General features: G+C 39.9%; 1 protein-coding gene across 3 annotated transcripts in view; it reads right to left on the minus strand.

Moving 5' to 3' along the window:
- The window catches only part of LOC145456744 (NACHT, LRR and PYD domains-containing protein 3-like), an 84,154-nt gene that overhangs the window by 36,828 nt on the left and 21,067 nt on the right, over nt 1-26,259 (minus strand). For all 3 annotated transcript variants that reach the window (XM_080334864.1, XM_080334855.1, XM_080334872.1), the window contains 5 exons: nt 21,898-22,017; nt 6,968-8,350; nt 4,818-5,131; nt 2,932-3,036; nt 1,935-2,042 (listed from right to left, as the gene is read on the minus strand). In XM_080334864.1, the coding sequence (XP_080190990.1) occupies nt 1,935-2,042; nt 2,932-3,036; nt 4,818-5,131; nt 6,968-8,350; nt 21,898-22,017 (2,030 nt within the window). The remainder of the gene's footprint in view (nt 1-1,934; nt 2,043-2,931; nt 3,037-4,817; nt 5,132-6,967; nt 8,351-21,897; nt 22,018-26,259) is intronic.

Consider the following 26,259-nt stretch of genomic DNA (forward strand, 5'->3'; position numbering starts at 1 on the left):
TTCTTATTATACAACTAAAGTCAACCACGTTCCGAAGTGTCAAAACATATAGCAAGCACCAGAAAGTGTCAAATTGTTGGTTTTCGAATCACCGTCTGCGACGACTCTGTGACAAACTAATGACCGAAATATTACCTTGTGAGCGATCGGTATGTCTTTAACACCAAGTCACTAAAATGGTTATGGCCGAGACATTATCTTGTCAGCGATCGCGGGGTTTTGCAAACTATTTCACACATTTTTGAAGTGTTAGTTTGTGAACGCGGTTATTTGTTGATCGCTTTTCGTGTCGCTGCTGAATACTGAATACTCCTGAATGTAATAGTGCTGACTGGATTAGTGTAATCGATAGTAGCACGCGGCTGGCCGTGAAACAATTCCACACACAGGTCATTCGAAATATAGGTCGCACTGCTTAATCCTCACAACAAGCCGCGTTTCCGTTTGTGCGGCCCGATATACACATTAACAAAGATTCATTCACATGACTATTTACTTGATACATATTCAACACCGGTCGAGAGATGTATATACCCGAAAGTACGAATCACCGCCACACCCATAAGAACGCATGGCGAATCACCAACACAACCTATACGCGAAAGCACGACATGCGAAAGTACGACGTGCGAGAGATGCCAATACCCGAAAGGGCGATGTGCCACCACGAGTTTTCCATGCGATGTGCGAGAGATGCCTATACCCGAAAGTGCGACATGCGAGCGCACCCATAAGAACACATGGCGAATCACCACAGAACCCGTAAGAATACACGACAGGCGAATCACCGCCACCGCCTATAGCAAAAAAGGCGAGTCACGACCACGAGTTTTCACGGCGAATCACGACCGCAGCCTATACCTGAAAAGGCGAATCACGACCGCACCCATATGAACACATGGCGAATCGCGACCCCGCCATAAGAGATAAAAGGCGAATCGCCACCCCGGGTTTTCACGGCGAATCGCCACCCCGCCATAAGAACCCCATTGCGTCATGCGACCGATCTACTTAACTACTGGTGCCGTGTTAAGAGTAAATGTATGTACAAGTGAAGAACTATAGGTGCATTATTATTCTCAATTTTTTTGCCAACTAAATTCAATATGAGCATTGAGTATACATCTAAACCACATTTTCAGTTGATTTTGTAGTCGTACAGAGCAATAAAACAAATCCCAATGCAATCAAGCTCCCCTTATCGCCAGAAGGGGAAGTCGATGCGGAATGTGAACACTGTACATTACACTATATCGCAATTGGCAATAAAGGTGTGACCCCATACCCGACGGTTGTACTAGCAACTTTAATTTGATCTCGAATATAGTTCGTACAATTATTAGATCATTAATTAGTCGAGTGCATGGTCACTGGGCGCGATACAAGCTTGAAATATTTCCAATAGTGAAGTTAACAACTGTAAAGACCGATCGACCTCTTCTCAGTCGTTTTTCGCGCAATCCATAAAATATGGAAGCGCCAGACTCTTCGAATTTCTGAAAAGGGACGCTGGAGGAAAAAGATTAAAAACCATTGGTCTAAACTACAGTGGTACCCAAAAGGGCCGCAATAACGCCATGGGGGCGTTTGCCGCCTCGAAGGGGCCGTCAGATGCAAATTGCGCGATTGGGGGCGGTTTTTCAAGAATTCAGCCCGCCTTAATACCTTTGACAGCAAGAAAATAAATAAATGACGCGTAATAGATAATGCGGACGTACGAGCGGGTCATTCGGGAGCAGGACTGGAAAATGACCTTTTGTTAATTAAACATGATAGCAATATCGGTAAAAGTGGGTAAATTACTCAACACAACAAGATTTCCAGTAAATATTTCGAAATCAGCTGTTTTCAATTTCGGTAAGCTAATTTTTTTCTTTGTACAACGTGTTCTCATTTCCGAATTCCCAAATATGGTAACTATAGTATTATCAAACCTCTATGTCGAAACGGCCTGTAATACCGGCACCGCGTATCTTGATAACAGATGCCTTGTTAGTCAATTCCACACCGAGGCCGTCTTCAGTCGTAGTAACAAGAACAACCTGGAATTGTCAAATTCAGAAGCTTGGGATCTTGGAGCGTATCGAAAATTGATCGGATGATGTGGCGAATCAACACATAGGTTGGGCACTATGAGTCTTGAAAATAATTATAGTTACGTCTACTACTATGATAGAGAGCAATATCGCGGTTCCGCGTGAATAGTACTATAATGTAATCAAAATTGATTTTTTTGCGGATTGACATCATCATGCCGTGAGTATCTTCATCCGAGCGAAAAATTTCATATAGTTAGAGGAAAATGGGGGAAAATGTCATGACTTGAATTGATGATTCTTCCGTGACTAATTTACTGCGGAAACAGCACGGCGAGGCCGTAGCTAATATTGCTGCATGTTGATCCAAAAATGAATCTGAGGAAGATGTGCATGGTTGGCAAAATGGGAGTTTAGTTTAGTGGAATCGCAAATAGTGGCCAGCTTGCATGATGATATTGTGGGGTGATCCAAAATAGCTTGAGCTCCTCCGCTCCGGTGGATTTTGTTTTGTAGGACCACAGGACTGAATGTGCTGATCTCTTTGTCAGGGAACTATTTAAAATCCATTCTATAGACTTTCCTATTAACACCCTTTACTTTGTTAGGGCCACTGTATTGTAAATCTATTTGCAGCGAGACTCCCATACCATTCTCAAACCGATGTTGTCAATAATTTGCAGATGACCGTTTCCTCCCAGTCACAGTACATTCATGAATATCGCGAATGTGCCATGGCTAAGTCTTGCATTTTCCCGGGGATGAGAACCTCTACTACTCTCTGCCCAGTTTATTGATAACATGAATTAACATGAAATATCGCTAATATTTGTTGTTCGTTTGTCATCGATCAAACGTTATAACATTCTCACCCAAATTATGAAATCCAACTCACTTTCCAATCTAAATTTCCATTCAGCGATTCAATACGGCAATGTCCAAGAAGTGAAGTAAGTTCTGTAGTTGAGAATTTGTTATACCGCAAATCAACTTCGCCTACCTGGATATATTAAAATACATACAATTATATGTGTAAGAGCTCGAATTCTTGAAATCAAATCGAACCGTTGAAACAAACTATTCTACTCTGATGTACAAATTATTTATCATATAGATTGTCAATTTGGAAACGTTTTATTGTAAAGTACGCCTACCTATAGTTAGGGAGGTCAAATATTTTCCCTACCATCCTAGTTTGTAATTTCACGCGGTAGGCATATATAGTGTTCCAATATCATTAGCCTCGGCACTTTATAGCTTACAAGCCATAGTTATCATTTCTGATTAACCTACTTGCAAAAGGTCGCAAACAGCGATATGCACTAAAAGTGGCGCAAAATGAGCTTAATTTGTGCTGACACTTCAAGTTTCAACATCAGCAATAATACTAATTAAATGACGATTTTAAATGCCATAGTTGCGTTGTACCATTCATACAACGATGCTATTGTGACTATTACCGGACCTCGCACCGATTAGAAGATACCTCTGAATTAGGAGAAGTAGGTGAATGCGTGCATAGCTGTCACATGATACTTTATGATTGGTCTGTCGAGCATCTGTGCAAAGTGCGTAGAAAGGCAAAGTTATGGAGAAAGAGATAATATATCTCCTCATAAGGTCATGCTATATGCCATGTAAAATATGCCTTTTAAATCTGATGAATAGGGATTTAAATCGAAGTGGCATAGAACGCCGAGTATACTCAATGAGAACATATTTTTCTGAATGCCACTCTTAAGGAGCGCATTTTATGATAGTCCGAAAGTAATCAGTTGAATTGTTCTCTTATCGAACACCTGCAACCGGTTGTGAATAATTGTTTGTCCCGTCAAGAAGTGCCAAGTTTGAATGACGTGCGACTCGCGCATTGGTTTTTGATTTAGCTTATGGTCAGGTACGTTTGATATAGAAGGTATTATCCACCAATATCGCTAAATTATTTATATGCTATGTACTATACCATTGCACCTGACTATATTTGACAAATTATTCAACTGAAAAAAATTTCGTGCTCGGGGCAATTTCCTCAATTACTGTCTTTGGTTCGAATTTCATATTTCAGAAGTCTCTCAACAGTCATAACCTTGCATGCCATCAAACTATACATTTGGTTGCTCTTTTTAATAGTCTTTGATATGATGATAAGTGGGAGGCGAAATTCTTTCACTATCATCAAGGGGGGCGTGTCTAAAAATGTTTGAGAACCACTGCACTATAATAAGCCGTGACGTTGCTTTTCGCTACTATATCTAAATAGCCTACTGGCTGGGAATTTATAAATTGAAGTAGAGTTTTAAAACATTCATATTTTCATGAATAAGTTTAGTACATTAATTGAAGTTAATATAGTTTTTGCTTGGTTAAAAAAAGGAGGGATTTGTATTGTGCTTGTGCATGTATCGTAAGCTAATATCCGCATATCTTTTCTCAAAATCGTTGATTGTCAACAAAAATCTAAACTAAAGCCACTTCAACCATTATAATAAGAATGTCTTCACCGTATCATCCATCTCATCCGCGTAAGTGGTGTTACAAAAAGCCTAGAAGTGGGCCGTGCTATACAAGGCGGCAGTTACGGAATAAAAGATGAAGAATATCGGCGTGGTGTAAATGACCATAGTAGTCGACAAGCACCATGAATACCACAAACACACCATATTATACACAAATTATTGGGGCGACTTCGATTTCTATCATAACTTTATCTAATTTTTCAAAAATAATTTCAATATATATTCAAATTTCATTGCGAAACAATCATTCGATCAAACGACTCACGTGAATTCGATGCTTCAGACATTTCTTAATGATCCGAAAAATGTCATTGTCGATGTTGCAATCGCACAATTTCAATGAGTGGAGACTTTCGTTATCAGCCGCTAGCGATCCAATGATATGAGCTTGATCGCGACTTAATGGGATTCGAGATACATTGATAACGGTAAGATTTTTCATCAGATCCTGGGCATTCGACTCATAGATAGCTGTATATAGTTCCATGCGCAAGTAATTGTCGCCGTATTTCGTCTTCTTGTCGAGTTGCGAGAGAATCGATCGTGTCAGGACTTGTTGCTTCGTTGACTGATTAGAAACTGTCAAGTAATGAAGACTAACTAACGATTTAGTTGCAAAAGACTAATTTTGTGCGGTAGGCAACTGCAAAATATGCAACAAGTCAGTCCTCTGGTCAGCAGATCGGTGTCGTTCCGTGACATGTCTCCTACCACCAGACATAATGAAATTATATATCTCAATCCCAAAAGGCAAGAGGTTGGGTGCCTGCACATGGAATAGGGATATCAAATTTTGAATTCGTTTGGGAGTGTTGAACGATTTGTTTGCATGGCGTCGTTACAGAAAGTTCATCGTCTACATTATAGGCGTTCGTCACAATGGTACAAGTGTTATAAGAAACTATCAAAAAGTAGCCCGCAACTCGTGTAGCCTACGTATAATTCGATAATATGAGTACATTTTGGAGCGAATAACATAGAAAAAATACCTAAACTTACAATTTTCCAAATAGCTTTGTGGCCCACCTCAAAATGCACCTGTGGCCCATCATTTGAGAACCCCTAGCCTAGACCAAGGTGGGTGTCTGATTCCAAAGACTACTCCAAGTCGTTCCGACAGCATCCTATATTTTTATTGTATCGAAATTTTTGTGGTGTATCGAACTGACAAAAATTGCTAATAAACCGAACCGAACTCAAGCCTTATAGACCAAAATTACTATATTTAAAGAACTCATTAACGTAATGTACTTCAATCACTGATCTATATAAATTTCAATAGCTGTTGAACCACTGAGACATCTGTGGTCGATAAAAGTTGTCAACAGGTTCTTTGAAGTCTGGCTCCATGTCGGAAGTGAAAACCCTTAGTAAAGACTGCGCGTGAATGTCAATTAGATTGGGACGCAGCTTTGTCTTGTTAATGTTCAGATTGCAGAGCTTGCAGACACGCGAGCCCCATTATCATGTACGACCAGAATTCGGATCCGGTCCTGATCCGGCCCGCGACGAGATTTTGTCCGGCCTGCGGACAGTTTCCACTCTTAGTTGATAATGTGGCCCGCCGGCCGGTGTCCGGTAAATGCCGATAATGCAAGTCTTCTCGCTTCTACTTACTTACGAGTAAGCTCCACTCTCGCACGCTGCGCACACACGCATATAATAACATACAGTCACTAAAATTTGACGTAGTAGGCAAGTAGTGGGGAATCTCGGCAGACTAGGGCCGCGGGGGTTTATACCAACACCGAGAAAACCATTACCGAGAATGCGTGCGAGAGTGGAGCTTACGCGTAAGTTCGTCGAAGCGAGAAGACTTGCATTGTCAGCATTTACGATGTACTCAACCCTAATGAATTGATTTCTTGGTAAATTTGGGGTACCGGGCTTATCGAACGCCTTGAAATGTTAGTTAATCAAAGAGAAGAGAAGTTGATCAAAGAGAAGCAGACATGGCGGCGCCTGTATGACAATGGTGTTCTCAAATCCACATCGTCTTCGTCATTATCGGCGAGAAATGGCTTTAAAATGACATTGCTGTCGTTACAATATATTCATTACATGCGAATAATGTATCGATTCAGCTATCCGGCCCGCCAAGTAGTTAATTTTCCTACATCCGGCCCGCCGACTGGAGAAGTTGCCCGCCCCTGGTTTAGAAGGTCCGATGGCTATGACTAATGCGTAGATGGGAAGAGATATATCTCGTCTTCTACAGTATTTTGGATTTTGGCAATTTTTCAATGGTAATATCCTCTTTAATGAGTCATATCATTTTATTGTTACTAGTCGACAGACACTCCTTACTCTCGAGCATTCTCTGTCTTGAGACATAGGCAGAATTTGAAACGGTGCCTTCAATCTCGAATTACTAGTAACGCTTATATATCACCAACATTGACGATAATTACTGACCTCTATGTATTTCATAGGACGATTCAGAAAAAACCACACCAGCAGCAAATTGACGAACCACAGACCAACGTTGATCATGGAGATGATGGTTGTCGAACCGAGTGAACTCTTCGACGCTCAATTCCGCAACACAGCTAGCTGCTAGAAACTCTTGTATGCTCTGATGACAAAAGCAGAACGTGAAATCACCTTCCATCAAACGACGACTAAGCAAATTGTTATCAGGAACTTTCATCATTAAATCTTGCACTTCGTTTGCCGTAAGATTAAATTTCTTCAAATCGGTCTCGTAAAATATGACTCTTCCTTCAGTCATGCCTTGGAAAGCCATTAATTTCAATTTATTGATTATTGTTACAATTTGATTGTACTGTCGTATGTTTTCTACGCTTTGCAGATTTGATATGATCCTATTGTACAGTTCTGTAACTGTGAACGGAGGTGGCTTATTTGGATCCCTACCCGTTACAACCGCCGTTAAAATGAGGAAAACCGGAATGGATATTAAATGAAGCAAACGAGGTGATATGTTGCTAATCCTGTTCCAAAGCTCTTGACCATGAGCGCCAATGAGATGAACGAATAGTTTTTCGGCGTCTTGTTCTGTGAGACCTGCGAGAGTAATCATATTTGTTGGTCGGGCCCTCGCGGGTAGTTCGGAGACTTTGAATTCACGCGAGGATATGAGGATCTTGACGCGAGGAAGGATGTTGCGAGATAATATGTTGTACATGATGGTCGAGGTCGATCCAGCATCATAGTGATTGATTTTAACGTCCTTGATTTCATCAAAATTCCAGCGTGCTTGATCCAACCCATCAAAAATCAGAACAGCTTCATTTTGATTTTCAACAAGCCAATTGTATATTTGTTCTTTGCCACTCTCACTTGCATAAAGCCCACGGAATAATAACCGTGAAGGCTTTACAGAATCTTCATTTTCAATATTCTTTATTTCAATGTAATGTACCATTTTGTAGTGTAATGGTGTGCTTTGTTCTTGGTCGCTCTGGATATCGAGAGCTTTCCGTGCTATTCTACGCATGAGTATTGTTTTACCGGACCCCGCCGACGCGACAACAGCAGTGACAACTTTTGCCTGTGACTCTTGTTGTTCGCCCTCCAATATTGATGTCATCAAATTTGCGAATGTGACAAAGTTATCGTCGTTTGACTCTTGATGCTGGAATCCGAATTCCGAAACAAGCTGTTTATAACGACCTTTGTAATAGTCCATCGGCTCAAACGATCGCATCAATGGGAAGACTTGAAAGCTCGGTTCATGAAGACCTTCGTTTTTAAAGTCTTCTAGAATGCAATCATTAGTCTTTTGTTTGGTGTTGTCATTGACGACTTTAATCAGCTTCACAAAATCTTCACCGCCTATTAATAGAGATACTTAGCTGTGATACCAACAGATCAAAAAATATATTGAACACAGATGAATAATTTGATTTCTGATGAGAGAGGACATGACAATCATTCATAAGCAATATATATATGTTGATAAATTTCTATTTGCCAGCATTGTCAATCATCAAATATCGAGGGGTCATCTAAACGGCGGTTTCGTAGTGGTTGGTTCAGTCATCTGTGACATTAGCCTAACCAATGGTTGGTCCATCCATATAGGACTATAGCCAATCATTGCAGAGGTTGCCATTGACGAAGTGCTTCTACTTTTCGAAGTACTGCAAGTCGATTTGGCAATTTGCACTACTTTCTCAAGTGGTTATGATTTTAGACTACTTCTACTTGACAATTTTCAGGCTTAGAATACCTCCTTTTTTTTAAATCTTGACTTTTACTTCTATTTCGAGTCGAACTTTACGGCATTATACTTCTACTTCTAGAGCACCTCCATATTAGTCCGTAAAAGCTCTTTTTCGGTGAGCTGAAAGTCAGCTAACCCGTACATTTGCAGATCAGATCAGACATGGGGTAATCGCGATTAGTAATCGTAATCGATTACGACGATTACAGCATTTTCAAGTAATCGTAATCGCAATCGATTGCATTCGAAAAAATTCCGAAGTAATCGTAATCGTAATCGACTACTTCGCATATCTAATCGATTTATTAGTGAAAGAACGATTACATTTTATTTGTACAAGGACTATGACATAAACTGAACATTCGTGAGCAAGGAAGAGATATTACACCAATTTCGCGATAGCACACACGTCTGATTTCCACAAGCTATTGCTCATTATTACGTCAGAAGTAGCCTATTAGCTTTTGCTCGTCATTGCGTAAGAAGTATCCACAGTAAATAGATATTCGATGTTCGTAGCCTACATCAGTATGATTGTAAGAACACCCGCCGTGCTGTATATCAGGTTATCAACGTGTCCCATATGCCACTCCCTCGCAGCAGGATAATTAATCTCCATTCTGCCTAGTTTAAAATAGTAACTTATGTAATAATGTTTGGCTATGCTTAGTTAAACGCAGTTTGACCGTTGCTTCTTGACGAGCAGTAGGCCTATGTACTACGTGCGTACACCGGACAAAGATTTGAAATTTTGTACTCGCCAAATAAAATGTTACGGTTTCCAAAAGGAAGCAGTAAAAATCAACAGCTAATGATATATCATAACCGAGCCGGCTTTGCCGTTTCACGTAACGGCAGCTTGCAGTACATTATCTGTATGAAGTTGAAGGCAGAATTTTATGTTCGCTTCATCGGGCCCCGGCTTCATCTTATTCTCATATGACTTTTCTTTAAACGGGCGTCAATCGTTATTTCACAATTCTTTACTAAACATTGGGACCTGCCGCCATGGCCATGGGCTTCTATACCAAATTAGCATGGGTTGTAGCTAGAATCAGGACTTAAACAGCAATTCGTCCCCCAGTCCAAACGTTGGTCTTTGGCCCCATAGGGTGGTATTTTCAAGTTGAAGACTGAATTTCGTCAATATTATTAGTAATTGCATTATATTACTATTCATTTTTAATCCTCTCTCAGCCCCGATGGTCAGATTTGCCTGCAGAGCTGGGAGCACGTAATTCATTATTATAACGTCCGGTATCTTGTTATAATTACTTTAGTTTATGTTGTTAATTCGTGACCTCCGCGGTCTGTTATATAATCAAAAGATATTGAAGTGGCGCAAGAACTTTGGTGAGACGCACACACAAATTGTCATGTCTTTAAAACTCTCTGGGTGACCCGGGGGGCATTTGCATTATTAGTTCAGATTGGCAGGACCGGACTATTAGTCACGTCCACCCAGCGTGGCTATCGACAATGGACACATACCAAAAGTTTCGACCAAGGTCTTTCTTTATATATCCCACTTCGTGAAGACGCATGTTGGTGGAAACTGCGTATATCTTTCGGTGTGTCGTGGAACGGTATTCACTGGCACCTAAATGCCTATTACTATGAATTAGGGTTGCATTTAAAACAAAAATCAATTAAAAACAGACATGTTTAAAACAAGGCTCTTGTTTAAAAAATGTTTTTTTTTAAACCACGACGTCACGAATATAAAATTGTGACGTCCTAGTGGATTGAGATTGACAATTGAAAATATAGGGTAAATATAGCTTATTTGACGAAATATCTGGACTATAACTGTTGAACAGACTATTTTGAGGGTTCCAACTAGGGATGGTGTGAATGCGAGGTTCACATTCGCGTTCTGTATGTGAACCTCGAAAATTTAGAGGTTCGCGTTCACAACAGAACCTTGGTAGGTTCTGCACTGTGAACCTTTTTCGTAAATTGCAATTTTCACTTCATTATAAGATCTTTGGTTCAAATTTATTGCATTTCAACTGCGGGCCACTCTATGCACGGCGCTGGCAGCATAAAAAATCAACACTAAACGAGCATGCACCTTGACAATTTCAAAAGTTTTACTGGCTTTTTTACAAAAATTTTCTCGAAATATCCAGCTTTCCGTTCGTGAATATTTAGTGACTCTCTGCTGTGAGCTTGAGCCGCAATCACACAACATCACGAGCGAGAGACGTAGTCAGCGAATGATGCTTATTCAACCAATCAATTACATTGATATCGTTTTCTGATGTAAAAAATCTAGCAGGCGTACGGGGTCAATCTTGACTTCATATCTTTACTGTCTCATTAAAACCAAATTCGTGCGATTAAGGTGTTGGCTACTGCTGTATAACTTGTTAATGGTGTGATATCGGTAGCCAGTATAGAAACCCGTTTTACACTCTGCTCAATATCAATGTAACAATGCTCAGACTCCGAATACATTGTCCGGTCAGGCCAAGACCGTTAAGGCCTAAGCTTATATTCCCTGGTAAGTCCTCGTCGAAATTGTTGGCAAAGCGACGGAATCTATTGATTTTATGGGATTATTATATTCTTTGACTACCGCGGTTGATACATTCAGCGACGTTTGAAACGCCAATATGTACTTCAGCATTGTGGCATTATGTGGCCCGTGTCGTCGCTAGGTATCGTGTACATTAATATAAACTATCACTTCATTGAAAGATAGGGCTGGAATTAGCAATATGACGTCACGTGACGTCACGAGGTTCACGTTCGCGTTCACGCAGAACCTTTCAAAAAGGTTCGCGTTCACAAGAACCGGAACCTTTCAGAGGTTCACACCATCCCTAGTTCCAACCATCTCATATCGATGTACGTCGGCCCAATCGGGTGGTAATTGTCCGTAGGCACATGAAAAATGTGTTTTGGAAAGTGTTTACACGATTATGGCATAATGTTACAACTTTAAAAACACAATTTAGTTTTTTTAAACAACCATTTGTTCTAAATGCAAACCTACAATAAATTATGTATGCTTTTTTTAGGAAGATACGTATGCATTTCAAAATCAAGCTATCCAGAGAAAATTTTCAAGTTAATTAAATCTCTCGAAAAGACTGTATAATTTATGTTGGTTTACGAAATACTTTTGAGTCCCCTTCGATCTCGCTCCCCACCCTATTGGGAAATTAGGGGCGGCGATTATGGACCCGGCAAGAATGCAAATCGTTGGGTGCGATAAATCGACTTCTATAAAAATGGGCAATCGGTGCATCATGACGTAACAAGCCAATGACGCATCTTTTTTTCCAAGAAGTTTGTTATCTCATTAGGGCTTTTCAGTGCAATCCATATATTGTCTTCCGATATAACTTCTAAGATGCAAAATAAATGTAATCGTGAGTAATCGTGATTACTTTTCCAATGTAATCGTAATCGTAATCGACTACTTCCTGATTTTGCTGTAATCGTAATCGTAATCGTAATCGCGTCATTCAGAAGTAATCGTAATCGCAATCGATTACATTCATGAAGTAATCACCCCATGTCTGGATCAGATTGATAACATCTGTTACATATCGTCTGCAGAGTTGTACAAAACAAACTACCAATCTAGCTAGTTGACGCTCTAATGACTACTGTCTTTTGAGTAGTTCTAGTTGTAATTACGCGTTATTAAAGATGTAGTTGCCGAACAAACTAGAAAAAACTAGTCTTTAGGAATGAACCGGGATACCGGTGCTCTGTTGTGTGGTGTTCCTGTAGACCAGTGGTTCTTGACCTTTTTTCCTCTAGCGCCCCTTTCAAAAATCATAGTGCTCTAGCGCCCCACCCCTATATTGTCCTCCTTTTTCAGGTTTTTGAGAATGTCCTCCGAGGACGCTTAAATGTCCTCATTTATGGCAATTCGTCCTCTTTTATAGCTTTTAGAGCTAAGACGGTGGATAGATTCGAGTGATAAAGGGCATAAATAATGCTAAACAGGAAATCGTGGTTCGAACGTAAGCGAAAACCTCTTATTTCTAGTCATCCAACGGAAAATCTAGAATAAAAACTGTATTTCGGGAGTTGAGCCTGAAAGTTGACCCTTTTTTCTTAGTCGACCAACCGCAATTTTGTGGTAAATTTACCCATTTTTCCGGATTTTACTCGAGTATTGTCAGTCAGAAAATTTTTAAAAAGTGTCCTCCTTCTCTGATTCCAAAATATGGTAACCCTACGTAACATCACTTCGTCAGTCCCCCTTGGGCACCCATAGCGTGATAAATCAAACTTCCAGGGGCTTCGCCACCAAGAACCCCGTCGCGTGATTTCGATGCTCAGCAAAGTGTGTGAGACCTGATCGCCCTAAGTGCCAAAATTTTCTATAATGCGTAAATGAATAGGTGGTAATTGCATATATATGTCGCTATAAACTTTTTATCGTCTCAGCCCACGTAATCTGATTCACCAGTAGCGCTGAGGGAGCTGATGACTTGGAAAATGGAGGCCACGTAATTAATAATTAAACATATTCGCGTGTCCGTTTATTTTTATTACCTCTTGTTCGCTATATAGTCAAAAGTTATTGAAACGCATAAACGTATTGAACTTAAATAAACACACGATTCAAAATTTGTATTTCTTCACTGGCATATTAATTTTTCTCTGATATATGTTATTTGTCCCGTGGGGTACAGATTGCGACAATTAGACTTATATATACATCGAAGTTTACGGTCAACATAAGGGCAATCCTCTTCGTCTAAGGTTTTCTCGCTAGCGATCTTTTTGGCAAACTTCTGGGAGTCCCATATTGGCCGGAGCTTAATATGTCTTCGTGCATGGTGGCGTGCTAATGGCCGACGCCTAAATGCCTGCGTATGTAGGCCTACAAGGGGCTCTAACTCTCAAAAATGATATACACTGCCTCCTTCGATATCCACACGCCGTGCGCTGCAGGATATAATATCTAGTTCGAAAAAGTTGGTTGAAAATAACCCTAACAAGCATGACGGTAGTGTTTTAACGGTAAATTGGCGATCTAAATGTACTCGCAATTCATTTTACATGAAACAAAATATCCCACTACATTCATGAAAACATATGTAGCAAACATCGCCGCGTAGCGCTACCAACAATTCCGAGATTTGACATGTTTTGTGGAGTGTTAATTTGCTCTGAATACTCTTCAAGGATATGTCCTACTACTACATCATCTACTGCGAAGCCATTTTTCTTCAGCGCTCCCCATATCGCCCGCTAAGCCCAGAGTCCCCATATCACCCCCTGAGCGTTTCTGCCCCTTCAAAAGCGCCAGCGCCCCTTGATGGGCGCTGGGGGCAAGGTTAAGAACCACTGTTGTAGACATTGCTGACTCGGAGTGATTAACACTTATGGTGGCGTACCCAGGGCAACAATTCCCATTTCAAACTTGAATAAAAGTTGATGTGGAAAGCCGATCCGAATCCGATGAAATAAAAAACGATGAGGTGCTTCGGAATGGGACACTGTAAAACCCGCAGAACGCGCAAAACTTGCAAAACCCGCAAAATTTGCAAAAGTAAGCAATATTCAGGTAACGTGAGTATCTTTTACAATATTGTCGTTGAATGGCCTCAAGATATCATGGATTAGTTATGAAATTAACTGCTGGTAATGCAGGCGGGTTTTGCGGGTGAGTAGCAGGGTTTTTCATTTGGTTCGAAGGGTTTCGCGGTTGTCCAGAAGGGTTTTGCGGATAACTAACAAGGTTTTGCGAGTGCTTTGCAGGGTTTTGCAGTTGTCTGGAAGGGCTTTGTGGGTAACTGGCAGAGTTCTGCGGTTTACTAGAAGGCTTTGGCGGGTGGAAAACGGGGTTTTGCGACTGTATAGAAGGGTTTTATGGTTAACTAGCAGGGGTTTAGGGGTCACTAACAGGGTTTATCGGGTGCTTAGCAGGGTTTTGCTGTTGTCTAGAAGGGTTTTGCGGGTAACTAGCAGAGTTCTGCGGTTTACTAGAAGGCATTGGCGGATGGAAAACGGGGTTTGCAGTTGTATATAGGAGGGTTTTGCGGGTAACTAGCAGGGTTTTGCGGGTGATTAGTCAATCGCAAAACCCTGCTAGTTACCTGCAAAACCCTCCTTTACAACTGCAAAACACTGGTATTCAACCAAAAAAAAGCTCCTATACAACTGCAAAAATCTGGTAGTCAACCGCAAAACCCTCTTATACAACCGCAAAATCCCGTTTTTCACTCGCCAAAGCCTTCTAGAAAACCACACAATTCTGCTAGTTACCCATAAAACCCTTCCAGACAACAGTAAAACCCTGCTAAGCACCCGCAAAACCATGTTAGTGACCCTCAAAACCCTTCTAGTTACCCACAAAACCCTGTTAGTGACGCGCAAAACCCTGTGAATTTCCCGCAAAACCCTTCTGAACACCCGTAAAAACCTCCTATAGCCAACTACAAAACCCTGCTAGTCACCCGCAAAACCCTGTTGTATAGTTATCTGATGTATAGTTACCGGCAGAGGTGGTCAAAGTAGTAAAAAAATCTACTCAAGTAGAAGTGGAAGTAGCGACGAAAAAATCTACTCAAGTACGAGTAGAAGTACTTCTTCCATAAGCAACCTAAAACTACTTGAAGTAGAAGTAGAATTTACTGACTTTAAAAGTACTCAAGTAAGTAAGTAGTTGTGAAAACGATCCTAATTCGTTCACATGGATTGTAAAAAGGTGCAAATTGAGCTATGCGTAAGGTGACGAGCTTTATTGATATTGATGCATACCAGCAGGTATCCAATTTTCGATAGCAGAATCATTCGTCCACATCATGGGATGAAAATGATCGTATTGATATGGAAATGCGATACTAATCCTCTGTTTTCTCGAACACCACGTTTTAGAATATAGCATGGTACGCCGCCATCCCCCATATTATAAGGCCTATAGTTTAGTCGAAGAGCAACACGGAGAAGGGATATAGGATACGGTGTAAACACTTCGCGCGATTAGTAAACGTTAATAAAAAATATGGTGGACCGTAAATATGCCATATTGTGTAGCTTTATTTCCAGAAATTAAAGGAATCACTACACTTGCTTTTATACTTCAACATGTATGTTATCCAGACAAAAGAACTGATATTAAATATAACTCAAAGTATATGATACTGGGAATTAAGAGTGAAATATAAATACTACTTCTGAAAGTGGATCGTGTATTCCATGCCTTTAGCCCAGAAAGTTTCACAGGTGGTATGCTAAAACAGCTCCAAAACTAAAAAAAGTCGGAGTCCACTTTTCCAGATTAGGACATGCCATGGACATGCTAGATTACGATACGACAAGTAAGTGCTAGATTGCGAAACATCAGTTTCAAACGCTATTATGAGCCATATATACTGTGATGAATTATTTCATATGGGCGAAGGGCGACAATGCGGTGTGAACCAGACATGGGGTAATCACGATTAGTAATCGTAATCGATTACGACGATTACAGCATTTTCAAGTAATCGTAATCGCAATCGATTACATTCGAAATAATTCCGAAGTAATCGTAATCGTAATCGACTACTTTCCATATCTAATCGATTTCTTTGTGAAAGAGCGATTACTTTTTATTTTTACAAGGACTATGACATAAACTCAACATTCGCGAACCAGGAAAATATATTATACCAGGTTAATGATAGCACAAACGTCTGATTTACAAACACCACTGCTCATTATTACGTCAGAAGTATTAGCTTCGCTCATGATTGCGTAAGAAGTATCCACACATTGTATGTAAATAGATATTCGACGTACATTGTAGTGTGATTGTAAGAACACCTGCAGTGCAATATATCAGGTTATCGCAACACTCCGGACGCCACTACCTCGCGGCAGGATAATAATCACCATTCTGCCTAGTGGCAAATGGTAACTTATGTATTGATGTTTGGTTAAAGGTTATGCTTATAGTTAAACGCAATTTGTCTGTTGGTGTTCGGCGAGCAGCAGGCCTATGCAGTACGTACCAGGGATGGTGTGAACGTGAGGTTCACGTTCTGTGTGTGTTTTGAACCTCAGAAATTTAGAGGTTCACGTTTACAAACGAACCTTGGTAGGTTCTGAACTGTAAACCTTTTTTCACATATTACAGTTTTTACTTCATTAGAACAGCTTTGGTTGAAATTTATTGCATTTCAACTGCTGGCCACTCAATGCACGGCGCTGGCAGCATAAAAAAATATCAACACTAAACGAGCATGCACCTTGAGAATCTCAAAATTTTGCTCGAAATAACCAGCATTCCGTTTGTGAATATTTAGTGACTCTCTGCTGTGAGCTTGACAAGCATTAACACAACATCAAGACCGAGATGCACTACATGTAGCCAGATAATTATGCTAATTCGACCAATCAAAGGAATTGATATCGTTGTCCAATGTAAAAAATCTAGCAGGCGTACGTGGTCATCTGGTCAATCTTGACTTCATATGTTTATTGTATCATAAAAACAAAATCCGTGGGATTGGGGTGTTGGCTACTGCTGTATAATTTTTTTAATGGGGTAATATCGGTAGCAAGTATAGAATCCCGTTTTAGACTCTGCTCGATATTAACGTCACAATACTCAGACGCCGAACACATTGTCGGGCTGGCCTGGACCGTTAAGGCGTAAGCTAATATTCCCTTGCAAGTCCTCGTCGAAATTGTTGGCAAAGCGACGGAAGATATTGATTTTATGGGATTATTATACCATTTGATTGCCCCAGTTGAAACATTTGCCGACGTTTAAAACGTCAATTTGTACTTTAGCATAGTGGCATTATGTTGCCCGAGTCATCGCTATAGGTATCGTGTACATTAATATAGGCTATAACTTCACTGAAATTTAGGGTTGGAATTAGAAATACGACGTCACGTGACGTCATGAGGTTCACGTTCGTGTTCACACAGAACCTTTCAAAAAGGTTCACGTTCACACGAACCTGAACCTGAACCTTTCAGAGGTTTACACCATCCCTAGTATGTACGTACAGTACACCGAGCAAAGATTTGAAATTTTGTACTCGCCAAATAAAACATTACAATTTCCACGACGAAGCATTAAAAATCAACAGGTGCTGATGTATATCATAACCGAACCGTTCTTTACCGTTTCTCGTAACGGCAGCGCGCAGTATCTGTATTCAGTAGAAGGCACAATTTTATGGTCACTTTATCTTATTCTCATATCACTCTACACTTTAAACGGGCGCCAATCGTTATTTCGCAATTCTTTACCTGCTGCCATAGCCATCCGCTTATATCCCATGATAGCGTGGGTTGTAGCTAGAATAAGGACCAAAACAACAATTCGTCCCGCGCTCCGAACGTTGGACTTGGGCCCCAATAAGGTGGTAAATTTTCAAGTTGAAGACTGAATTATCGTCAATAATATTAGTAATTGCATTATATGACTATTCATTTTTAAGCCTCTCTCCGCCCCCGATAGTCAGATTTACCTGTCGAGCTGAGAGCACGTAATTCATAATTATAACATCTAGTATGTTGTTGTAATTACTTTATTGTATGTTGTTAATTCGTGACCTCCGGTCTGTTATATATAACACCAGAATATATTGCAGTCACCCAAACGCAGATGACGAAAAGAAATACTTTCGTGAGACGCACGCACAAATAATTGCCCTGTCTTTATTCCTCTGTGGGTGGCCCGGGTGGCATTTGTATTGTGGGCTCAGATTTTAAGGATAGGATTATTAGTCACGCACACCCAGCGCGGCTATTGACAATGGACACATGCTCAAAGTTTTGGCCAAGGTCTTTCTTTAGTAATACTCTCCTTGGAGTCGCATGTTGGCCGAAACTGCATTTGTCTTTTGGTATGTCGTGGCTCGGTAATGACCAGCATCGAAATGCTTATTCCTGTAAATTATGCATACTTTTTCATGAGGGTGAGAGGTATGCATTTCAAAATCAAGCTATCAAGAGACATTTAAATTGCGAAGCCCGAAAAAATTGTTCAAGTTAATCAACTCTCACGAAAATACTATATAATTTATGTTGGTTTTAGTAAATACTTTTGAGTCCCCTTCGAGCGCTCTCACCACCCTATTGGGGAGTTTGGGGTGCGCAGTTACGGACCTGGCAAGAATGCAAATCGTTGGATGCGATAAATCGTCCCCTATTAAGTTGGGCAATGGGTACATTATGACGTAACAAGCAAATAGCGCATCATTTATTGAGAAAGTTGTTGTAATCTCATTAGGCCTTTTCGACGCAATGCTTATATTGTCTTCAATATATCTTGTAAGATTAGTTCTAATAAGAAGTAAAATAAATGTAATCGTGAGTAATCGTGATTACTTTTCTAATGTAATCGTAATCGTAATCGACTACTTCTTGATTTTGCTGTAGTCGTAATCGTAATCGTAATCGCGTGATTCAGAAGTAATCGTAATCACAATCGATTACATTCATGAAGTAATCACCCCATGTCTGGTGTGAACAGAACCACGCCAACCCGCCACCTAAATTATATTCACCGATACCTTCGTGAAATCATACCGGTCACTCCGTATATCCACTGCGCGCGAAGCGCGACGAAAATTCTTGGCTTTACTCAACTTTTATGCAAATTAAATGTTGATACTGATACGTGAAAACAGCCCCGAAATTTCTCAGGCTATCTTCCTGATTGGAAGATTGAACTACTTCTACTTGACAAACTGAAAATAGCGAAAAGTAAGTAAGTAGATCACAAAATATTACGAAGTAGAAGTAGAAGTAGCGAAAATCAAATTCACTTGAGTAGGTGCCAGAAGTAGATGAAAACTACTTGAGTACTTCGAAAAAGTAGAAGTACTTCGTTACTGACCACCTCTGGTTACCGGCAGTTTAATTTCATAACTAACACTGATCGACATTTTTCAACTTTTTTTTTCAGAACGAATAATTGAGTTTACCTAATTTGACGATACGATACGATACGAATTTGCCGTCAGAATTCACTCATCACTTCGCAATCTTTCGCAAAAATCGAATAACAATTTTACTCAAAAACGGCTAGGGCACTTATGCCCGTTTAGGTACGTATATGATATGAAACACATCCTACAAAGCGCTCAATTTACTTTATTGTATTTGAGGTGTTATTATCTTAAACTAAACCCTCCAAATAATCAGGATCCTTAGTATTTCCAAGAAATTTAGGTGCAACTTCAATGAAAGAGAATCGTAATAAGAAATAGGAGGTTTTGGTGAGTGTTCTGATTTGAGGTCCCACAAATACACCCTCTACTCAAGTTAGGAAACCTTTCGTGAATGTATCTAGAACATGCACCCTCTTTGATCAGAGCCTTTAAAAACTTTTTCGTCGGATCCAGTTTAATATATAATGGTGGAAATACAACATTAGATCAGTCGATATATCAAAAATTTGGATTATCAATAAAATAGTATTTACGGTGACCAATTCAAGTGTGCCCACCGTAAATACTATTTTATTCAAATCCAAATTTTTCGATGGCGATAACCCCGCTCCCACGGGTTGGAATTGAGCTAAATTTGGTGAACATCGTTTCTATAGACAACCTGACACTTTCTTTGGGTGAACAGAGAATTTTGAAATTTTTGTTATTTATTTTTATATAATAAACAGAAACTTTGTTCTTCCTGTAGCAATGCGGCTATTGGCTGGAATTGAACCAAATTTGGTGTGCAGGCCTAAATTAGGTAACCTAATAATTTTATCAAGTATCCAGTACAATTTGAGAAAAAAAGTCATTTTTGAAGACCCCGAATGTGTATTCACTATCACGATACAACGATACATATACCAAGCAACAGTGGTATCAGTGCCAAGTATATGTTTTGATTTTAATCTGGAACCTACAATAAGAGCGGATTAATTTGGCAAATTCAAATTTATGACAAAGGTATTTAGTTCAGCTTGATTCGACTTTATATAGCTGCTGATCACCCTCACACTCATGCTGAGAACATTCTTCAGACAAAGACTCTTCACCAAGAGAATCTTCTTCAAGTGTTGGTAAAACTTTTGCAGGCAATGGAATTGTGACATATGGCCCATGAGGAATCGGTCGTATTGCGCAAGTCTAATTAGATATTGAGTTTTATGCTTATTTTTGACATTGAATAAAAAAAAACACATCGGCAAATGCAACAATCTTTTTCATGTCCATGTGACTCTCTCCATACCATTGGCACACCAAATGCTAAAGATTTTCTATTTTAAAATGCTTCACAGCCTCAATGTCGCTATATTTTTCATTCAGTATGCTCTGAATTCCTCTTCTTTACATCGCCTAGGCCGCGGTGGGTGTCTGATTTCAAAAACTACTCCAAGTCGTTTGGACGCCTTCCTATCTTTTCATTGTATCGCAGTCTTATGATGTTTTGAAAGGAAAAAAAATAATAAATTGATCCTGATATTCTAGGACTAGCATACTTTAATTTTTTGCATACTTATAAATGGTCACTTTTACTTCTACTTGAGTAGAAATTGACGCCGTTACTTCTACTTCTACTTGAGTATCTATGGTAAGTACTTTGACCACCTCTGATGACGTCATAAGGGTTATAGCTATGACCAATATTCCCTCTAAGCTGCGCACGTGCGGAAATGCGCAGAGCTGACACGGTCTCTGCGCACAAAAAATCCAAAGTGATGACATTTTTTTAGTTGTTACGCATTGTTGTCCAAGGGTCTGCGCAGTGAGTTGGTGAGTGTGCGCAGACTCGTCAAAAATTAGAGGGAACATTGGCTTTGACCCAGCAGCAAGGAATACGTCACAGAACAGGCTGGTTTTAGTACTGAAACGCCAAATTTTATATCGCAGATTATAAAAATCTTGACGTGATAAGAAAAAGCGACTTCATATTCGTTATCAGCGTACGAAAATTGACTTAATAGTCATCATTTCGGCCAAAAAACAAAAATCATGTCGACCAGTGCCATGACATCTTGAGGCCATACAACGACAATGCTGTAAAAGATACTCACATTGCCTGAATATGCCTTGCTTTTGCAGGTTTTGCGAGTGTTGAGGGGTTTTACAGTGTATTCAGTTGTATTTAATTTAGTTAGTTCAATTCTAGTTCTGTTTCTTGTTACACAATTTGAAAATCCAGTCGTTTGTACAAGTACGATTGTCTGTAATCGGCCCTAAAAAGGAATATGTGGCATGTCACCGACCTTGATCTGGGGAATGTACGTCTCCGTAGACATTGAGTTTGTAGGAGTCTCCACCAACCGTAACCGAGCTGCCCGTGAAGTACATATCGCGGAAATCCCCTTCAACTAATGTTGCGGATTCTGAAATAAATGAAAATTCACCTTTTACGAGTTGTGAAAGTAGAACATTTCACCGCATAAAATGTTGAGTAGTGTTTCGGAGGTGGAATCGGATGTTACCACACATGTCCCGAACCCGGCCCGCACACACTGGATTTGATACCGAAACCGGTCCGAACCCGACTGTAATATTGGAGCTATATTGCAGTCAAATTCGTGCATCATGCTGCGGCTCTTAGTAGGTTCAAAGTAAAATAGATGTTTATAGGATTATTTCATGCTGTTGGAATACCGACTTTAGAACTATCATAGTATTGTTGCGCTTGCGCAACGTCTGTACAACATTACATTTTCAAATTGATTGTGACGTAGCACGATAGATCCGTAAGTTTACGGGCGTTTTGCCCGCGAGCCGCATTTGATGCAGTGTTGGGATGACTCGAGTCATGAGACATGAGACATGAGTCATTGCATCTTATCAATTCGTTTCTCTATTCTTTATTCTTTATTTTGGCTCGTAGCTACAAACCGAGGCTATGCAATTACTTACGCCGTTTAACAGTTCTACGTATATCTTAGCGATACAGCACCTTCGTGCGTGTTTATTTACCTCTATATTTGTTAATCGGTTCGGAATCAATGACCAGTGACCACTCAATCTGCATCTCAGACAGATAGCAAAATGCAATGACGTAATCATGCCTCATACTTCGAAAAGGCAACTTGACTTGAATTGCGAGAAGGAGCTAGTCTGAGAACGAGTCTGCAGTTTAAACAATGCTTCTCTTTGTTACCGCTAATCAATGAACATATCTGAAGAAGATTCCCAGGATACTAGCAGATTTTCACTGACGGATCAAAAACTACGGCAGGCACTGCCGCAGCGTTTTATGTATCGCGAACCATCAACGTTGCTACCACTATCATAAAAGAATCGAGTTCCTTCACTACAGAATTGTTTGGAATAAGCTTAGCCCTGCAATTGGCTGTGGAAAACAGCAATTCCAATATACTAATACTCGTGGACTGTTTGAGCGCAATTCAAGCGATTGATAATATTTATGGGCGATCGTATCACCTCATCGCACCAATTTTACAAACGATCCATCGGATATCGGAGGCAGGATACGAGGTCGCTATTGTTTGGATACCTAGTCATTATCAAATTCCCGGGAATGAAAAGGCAGATGAATTGGCCAGACAACGAGCGAGTCAAGCCAGTTCGCAAAGGAATGAATTCAAACATTCCATACTAGACTTCGCTGCTTCGCGTCGGAAAAGGCGTGCGTCGAACTATGGAATAACCGATATTACCAATCGGACAAGGCACAACAATATAAGGAATGTTTTTCAACAGTTTACAACAGAGCAGACGTGAATGGACTACCGAAAAGGTATCAAGCGATTTTGTTCCGACTACAAACCGGACATTGCGGATTACAAGCGCACCTATTCAAATTGAGCATAGCAGATTCAGTCACTTGCTCAACGTGCCGTCAAGAAGAGAGTGTCACCCATGATTTATTGACATGTCGGAATTACAGACACCAGAGAAGAGTTCTCGAGGACACGTGTCGGAGAGAGAATATCGTTCCCACCATAACGAGCTTGTTGACTGACGCGCATATTTCTCCATACGTTGTGGAATTTGTTCTCGCTACGAAGTCATACATTTGATTTTAAATTTTGTAATGTAATTTTCGCCCCTAGATGGTAAATGCTTTTTTGGATATGGCGAACAAAACCATTCGCGTTATAATCGCCAGTCAAATAATAATCAACAACAACAACAACAACTTGAATTGTGACTTGACTCGTGACTTGACTTGACTCGACTTGACTCGAGTTACCTCCAAGAATCGACTGACTTGACTTGACGCGAGTCAAAATGTGCAATGACTCGAAATGACTCGTGACTCGAAGGTAGTGACTTGATCCCAACACTGATGTCATGACATGTAGGATTGGATTTAAAACATATTGCAGTTTAAAACGCTTTGTATAAAACATGTTCTAAATATTGCTTTAAACGAAGGCCTTTTTTATAATAAATTGTGTTTTTAAGTAAGTTATATAATTATGCCATAATTGAGTAAATACTTCCCAAAAAACATGTAGTGTGAGTCTACGGATGATTTACATCTGATATAGCCGATTTATACGATATGGAATGGTTGGAACCCTTGAAATAGTCGGATCAACAGCTATAGTACAGATATATATCATTGGTACGGAATGAATGTTCCGATGACGATGAGCCATAGGTTGGAAGCCTATTTCGTCAAACAAGTTATATTTGCCCTATATTTTCAATTGGTAATGTCAATAGACTAATACGTCACCATGGAATATTCCGGGCTTAAAAAAAATCAAAAAAACAATAAGAAATATGTTTGAAACAAGGGCCTTGTTTTGAACATGTTTGTTTTAAATATAAATATTTTTTAAATGCAATCCTAATCACTACGGCAAGTTTTTGTTGCAGTTAGATCCGTGGAAAGTTGCATTTATTTTTTGACAAAAGTTGCATTGAAAGACCACAATTTGGTCGGTTAACTAAAAAAAATGGTCAACTTCTCAGTTCCACTCCCGAAATACAGTTTTCCATCCACATTCTCCATTGGTTGATTCCGAAATACCCGTTTGAACGTTATTTCAGTACGGTATTTCAGTCGAATTTGGTCGTGTATTTCACCAAAATTCTCATCAAAAAGCAGTGACATAATCAAGCGATCTATTTACATATACTGCCGAATATTTCCAGTAAAAAGTTGATTGCATGAAAAATCGGGAAAACTTTCATGAAAAAAGTTGCATGAAAAAAATGGACAAAGCTGCAAAAAGTTGCATTATAAGATTCCTTCAAACAGGTTAAAACAGCATTCTACATATCTTCCGAGTATTCAGGAAGCTGCAGGAAGCCGTGAAAAAAGTTGCAAACGTCGCAAAAACTTGCCCTACTAATCACATGTAATGTTCTCAATCGTTTGTTCACAACAAAATCACTAACACAAACACGTCACCTACACGTATTGGGAACGTACGGCTTCGTTGCTTCGCAATGCTCACGTCAAATAAATTATATACGTTAATGGCAGTATAGGGCAGACTAGAGCCAGTCTGTATCAATAGAAATTGCCCGTACTCCGTTGTGAATGTCAAAATCGCGCACGTGAATTTCCCGGTACGCAGAATTCACCTCGCAATACGGGCCCAGAAACAGGCTGCTTTTATATCCTTGTATATATGGTGATCAAATGTTGAATCGCATATGCATGGTGTAGTTGTGTGATTTCTAAAATTTCCTTCGTCAGTGCCGTGACCATTAAACCCCCGCTATATATGAGCATGCCCGATTATCACGTCTCGATTTTCTTACATTGTGTTGAGTTTCTCTCATAATAATGATAATTTTTAGGACAGCTTTCTTGAAGCGCGAGATAGTTTCAGGTATCACTAAACTTATCTAATCTCATTAGCGCTCGCTTGCAAACGTCAAAGAGATTTAAGTAGTTGTGCTAAACAGAAGCACGCATTCGCGTAAGAACCTAATAAGTAGAGCGATATTTTTACCCAAAACGGAAGATTTTGACCTAAAAAATCAAAATTTTGATTTCGCACATAATGGTAAAGTTGTACTGCTTATCTTCATTTCTCGTTGGAACTTCTGTCCTAACGAAGTAGTTTAGTTGACTAAAAACTGACAAATTTATCTGTCCCTATGAAGAATTCCAGTGGTTACATCACGTATTATGGTAAAAATAATAAAAATGTGTTGCGTAGTGCAACGAAAGACACTTTCCTACATTGTCCGGCAGAAAGTGTCTGTCCTTACCAAGTAGCTTGCCAAGAATGGAGAAAGAACGTTCAACAGCAGCAGTTGTTGGCTGACGACACTGAAGTTGTGCGTACACTGCTAGTGACACACCGTGTTGCTTCATTTTGACAATGGTGTCTACATCATAATTTTTCATCATGCGCTTCTTCATGTGACAACCATGCAATGCCCAAGCAGTCTTGCTTCAGTAGGGATATTACGGTACGTTGACCATAACACCGTGTCAATCTATTTGTTTCATTTGACCGTTTAGGATTCACAATGAGCAGACAATGGGCCTGTAACCGCAGAAATTGAAGCCTATTCTGGGTACACGACCACATCGCACTATCAGCTGCCTACGCTTCGATTGTAAGTGAAGCACGCGTATTCTTGGATGAAGTACGGTTTTTTGATGATACAAATTCCCAGCGATAAAACAACTG

The sequence above is a fragment of the Botryllus schlosseri genome, chromosome 2 (assembly GCF_051294905.1).
Source record: "Botryllus schlosseri isolate E-star chromosome 2, Bs_hap1, whole genome shotgun sequence".
Lineage (NCBI taxonomy): Eukaryota > Metazoa > Chordata > Ascidiacea > Stolidobranchia > Styelidae > Botryllus > Botryllus schlosseri.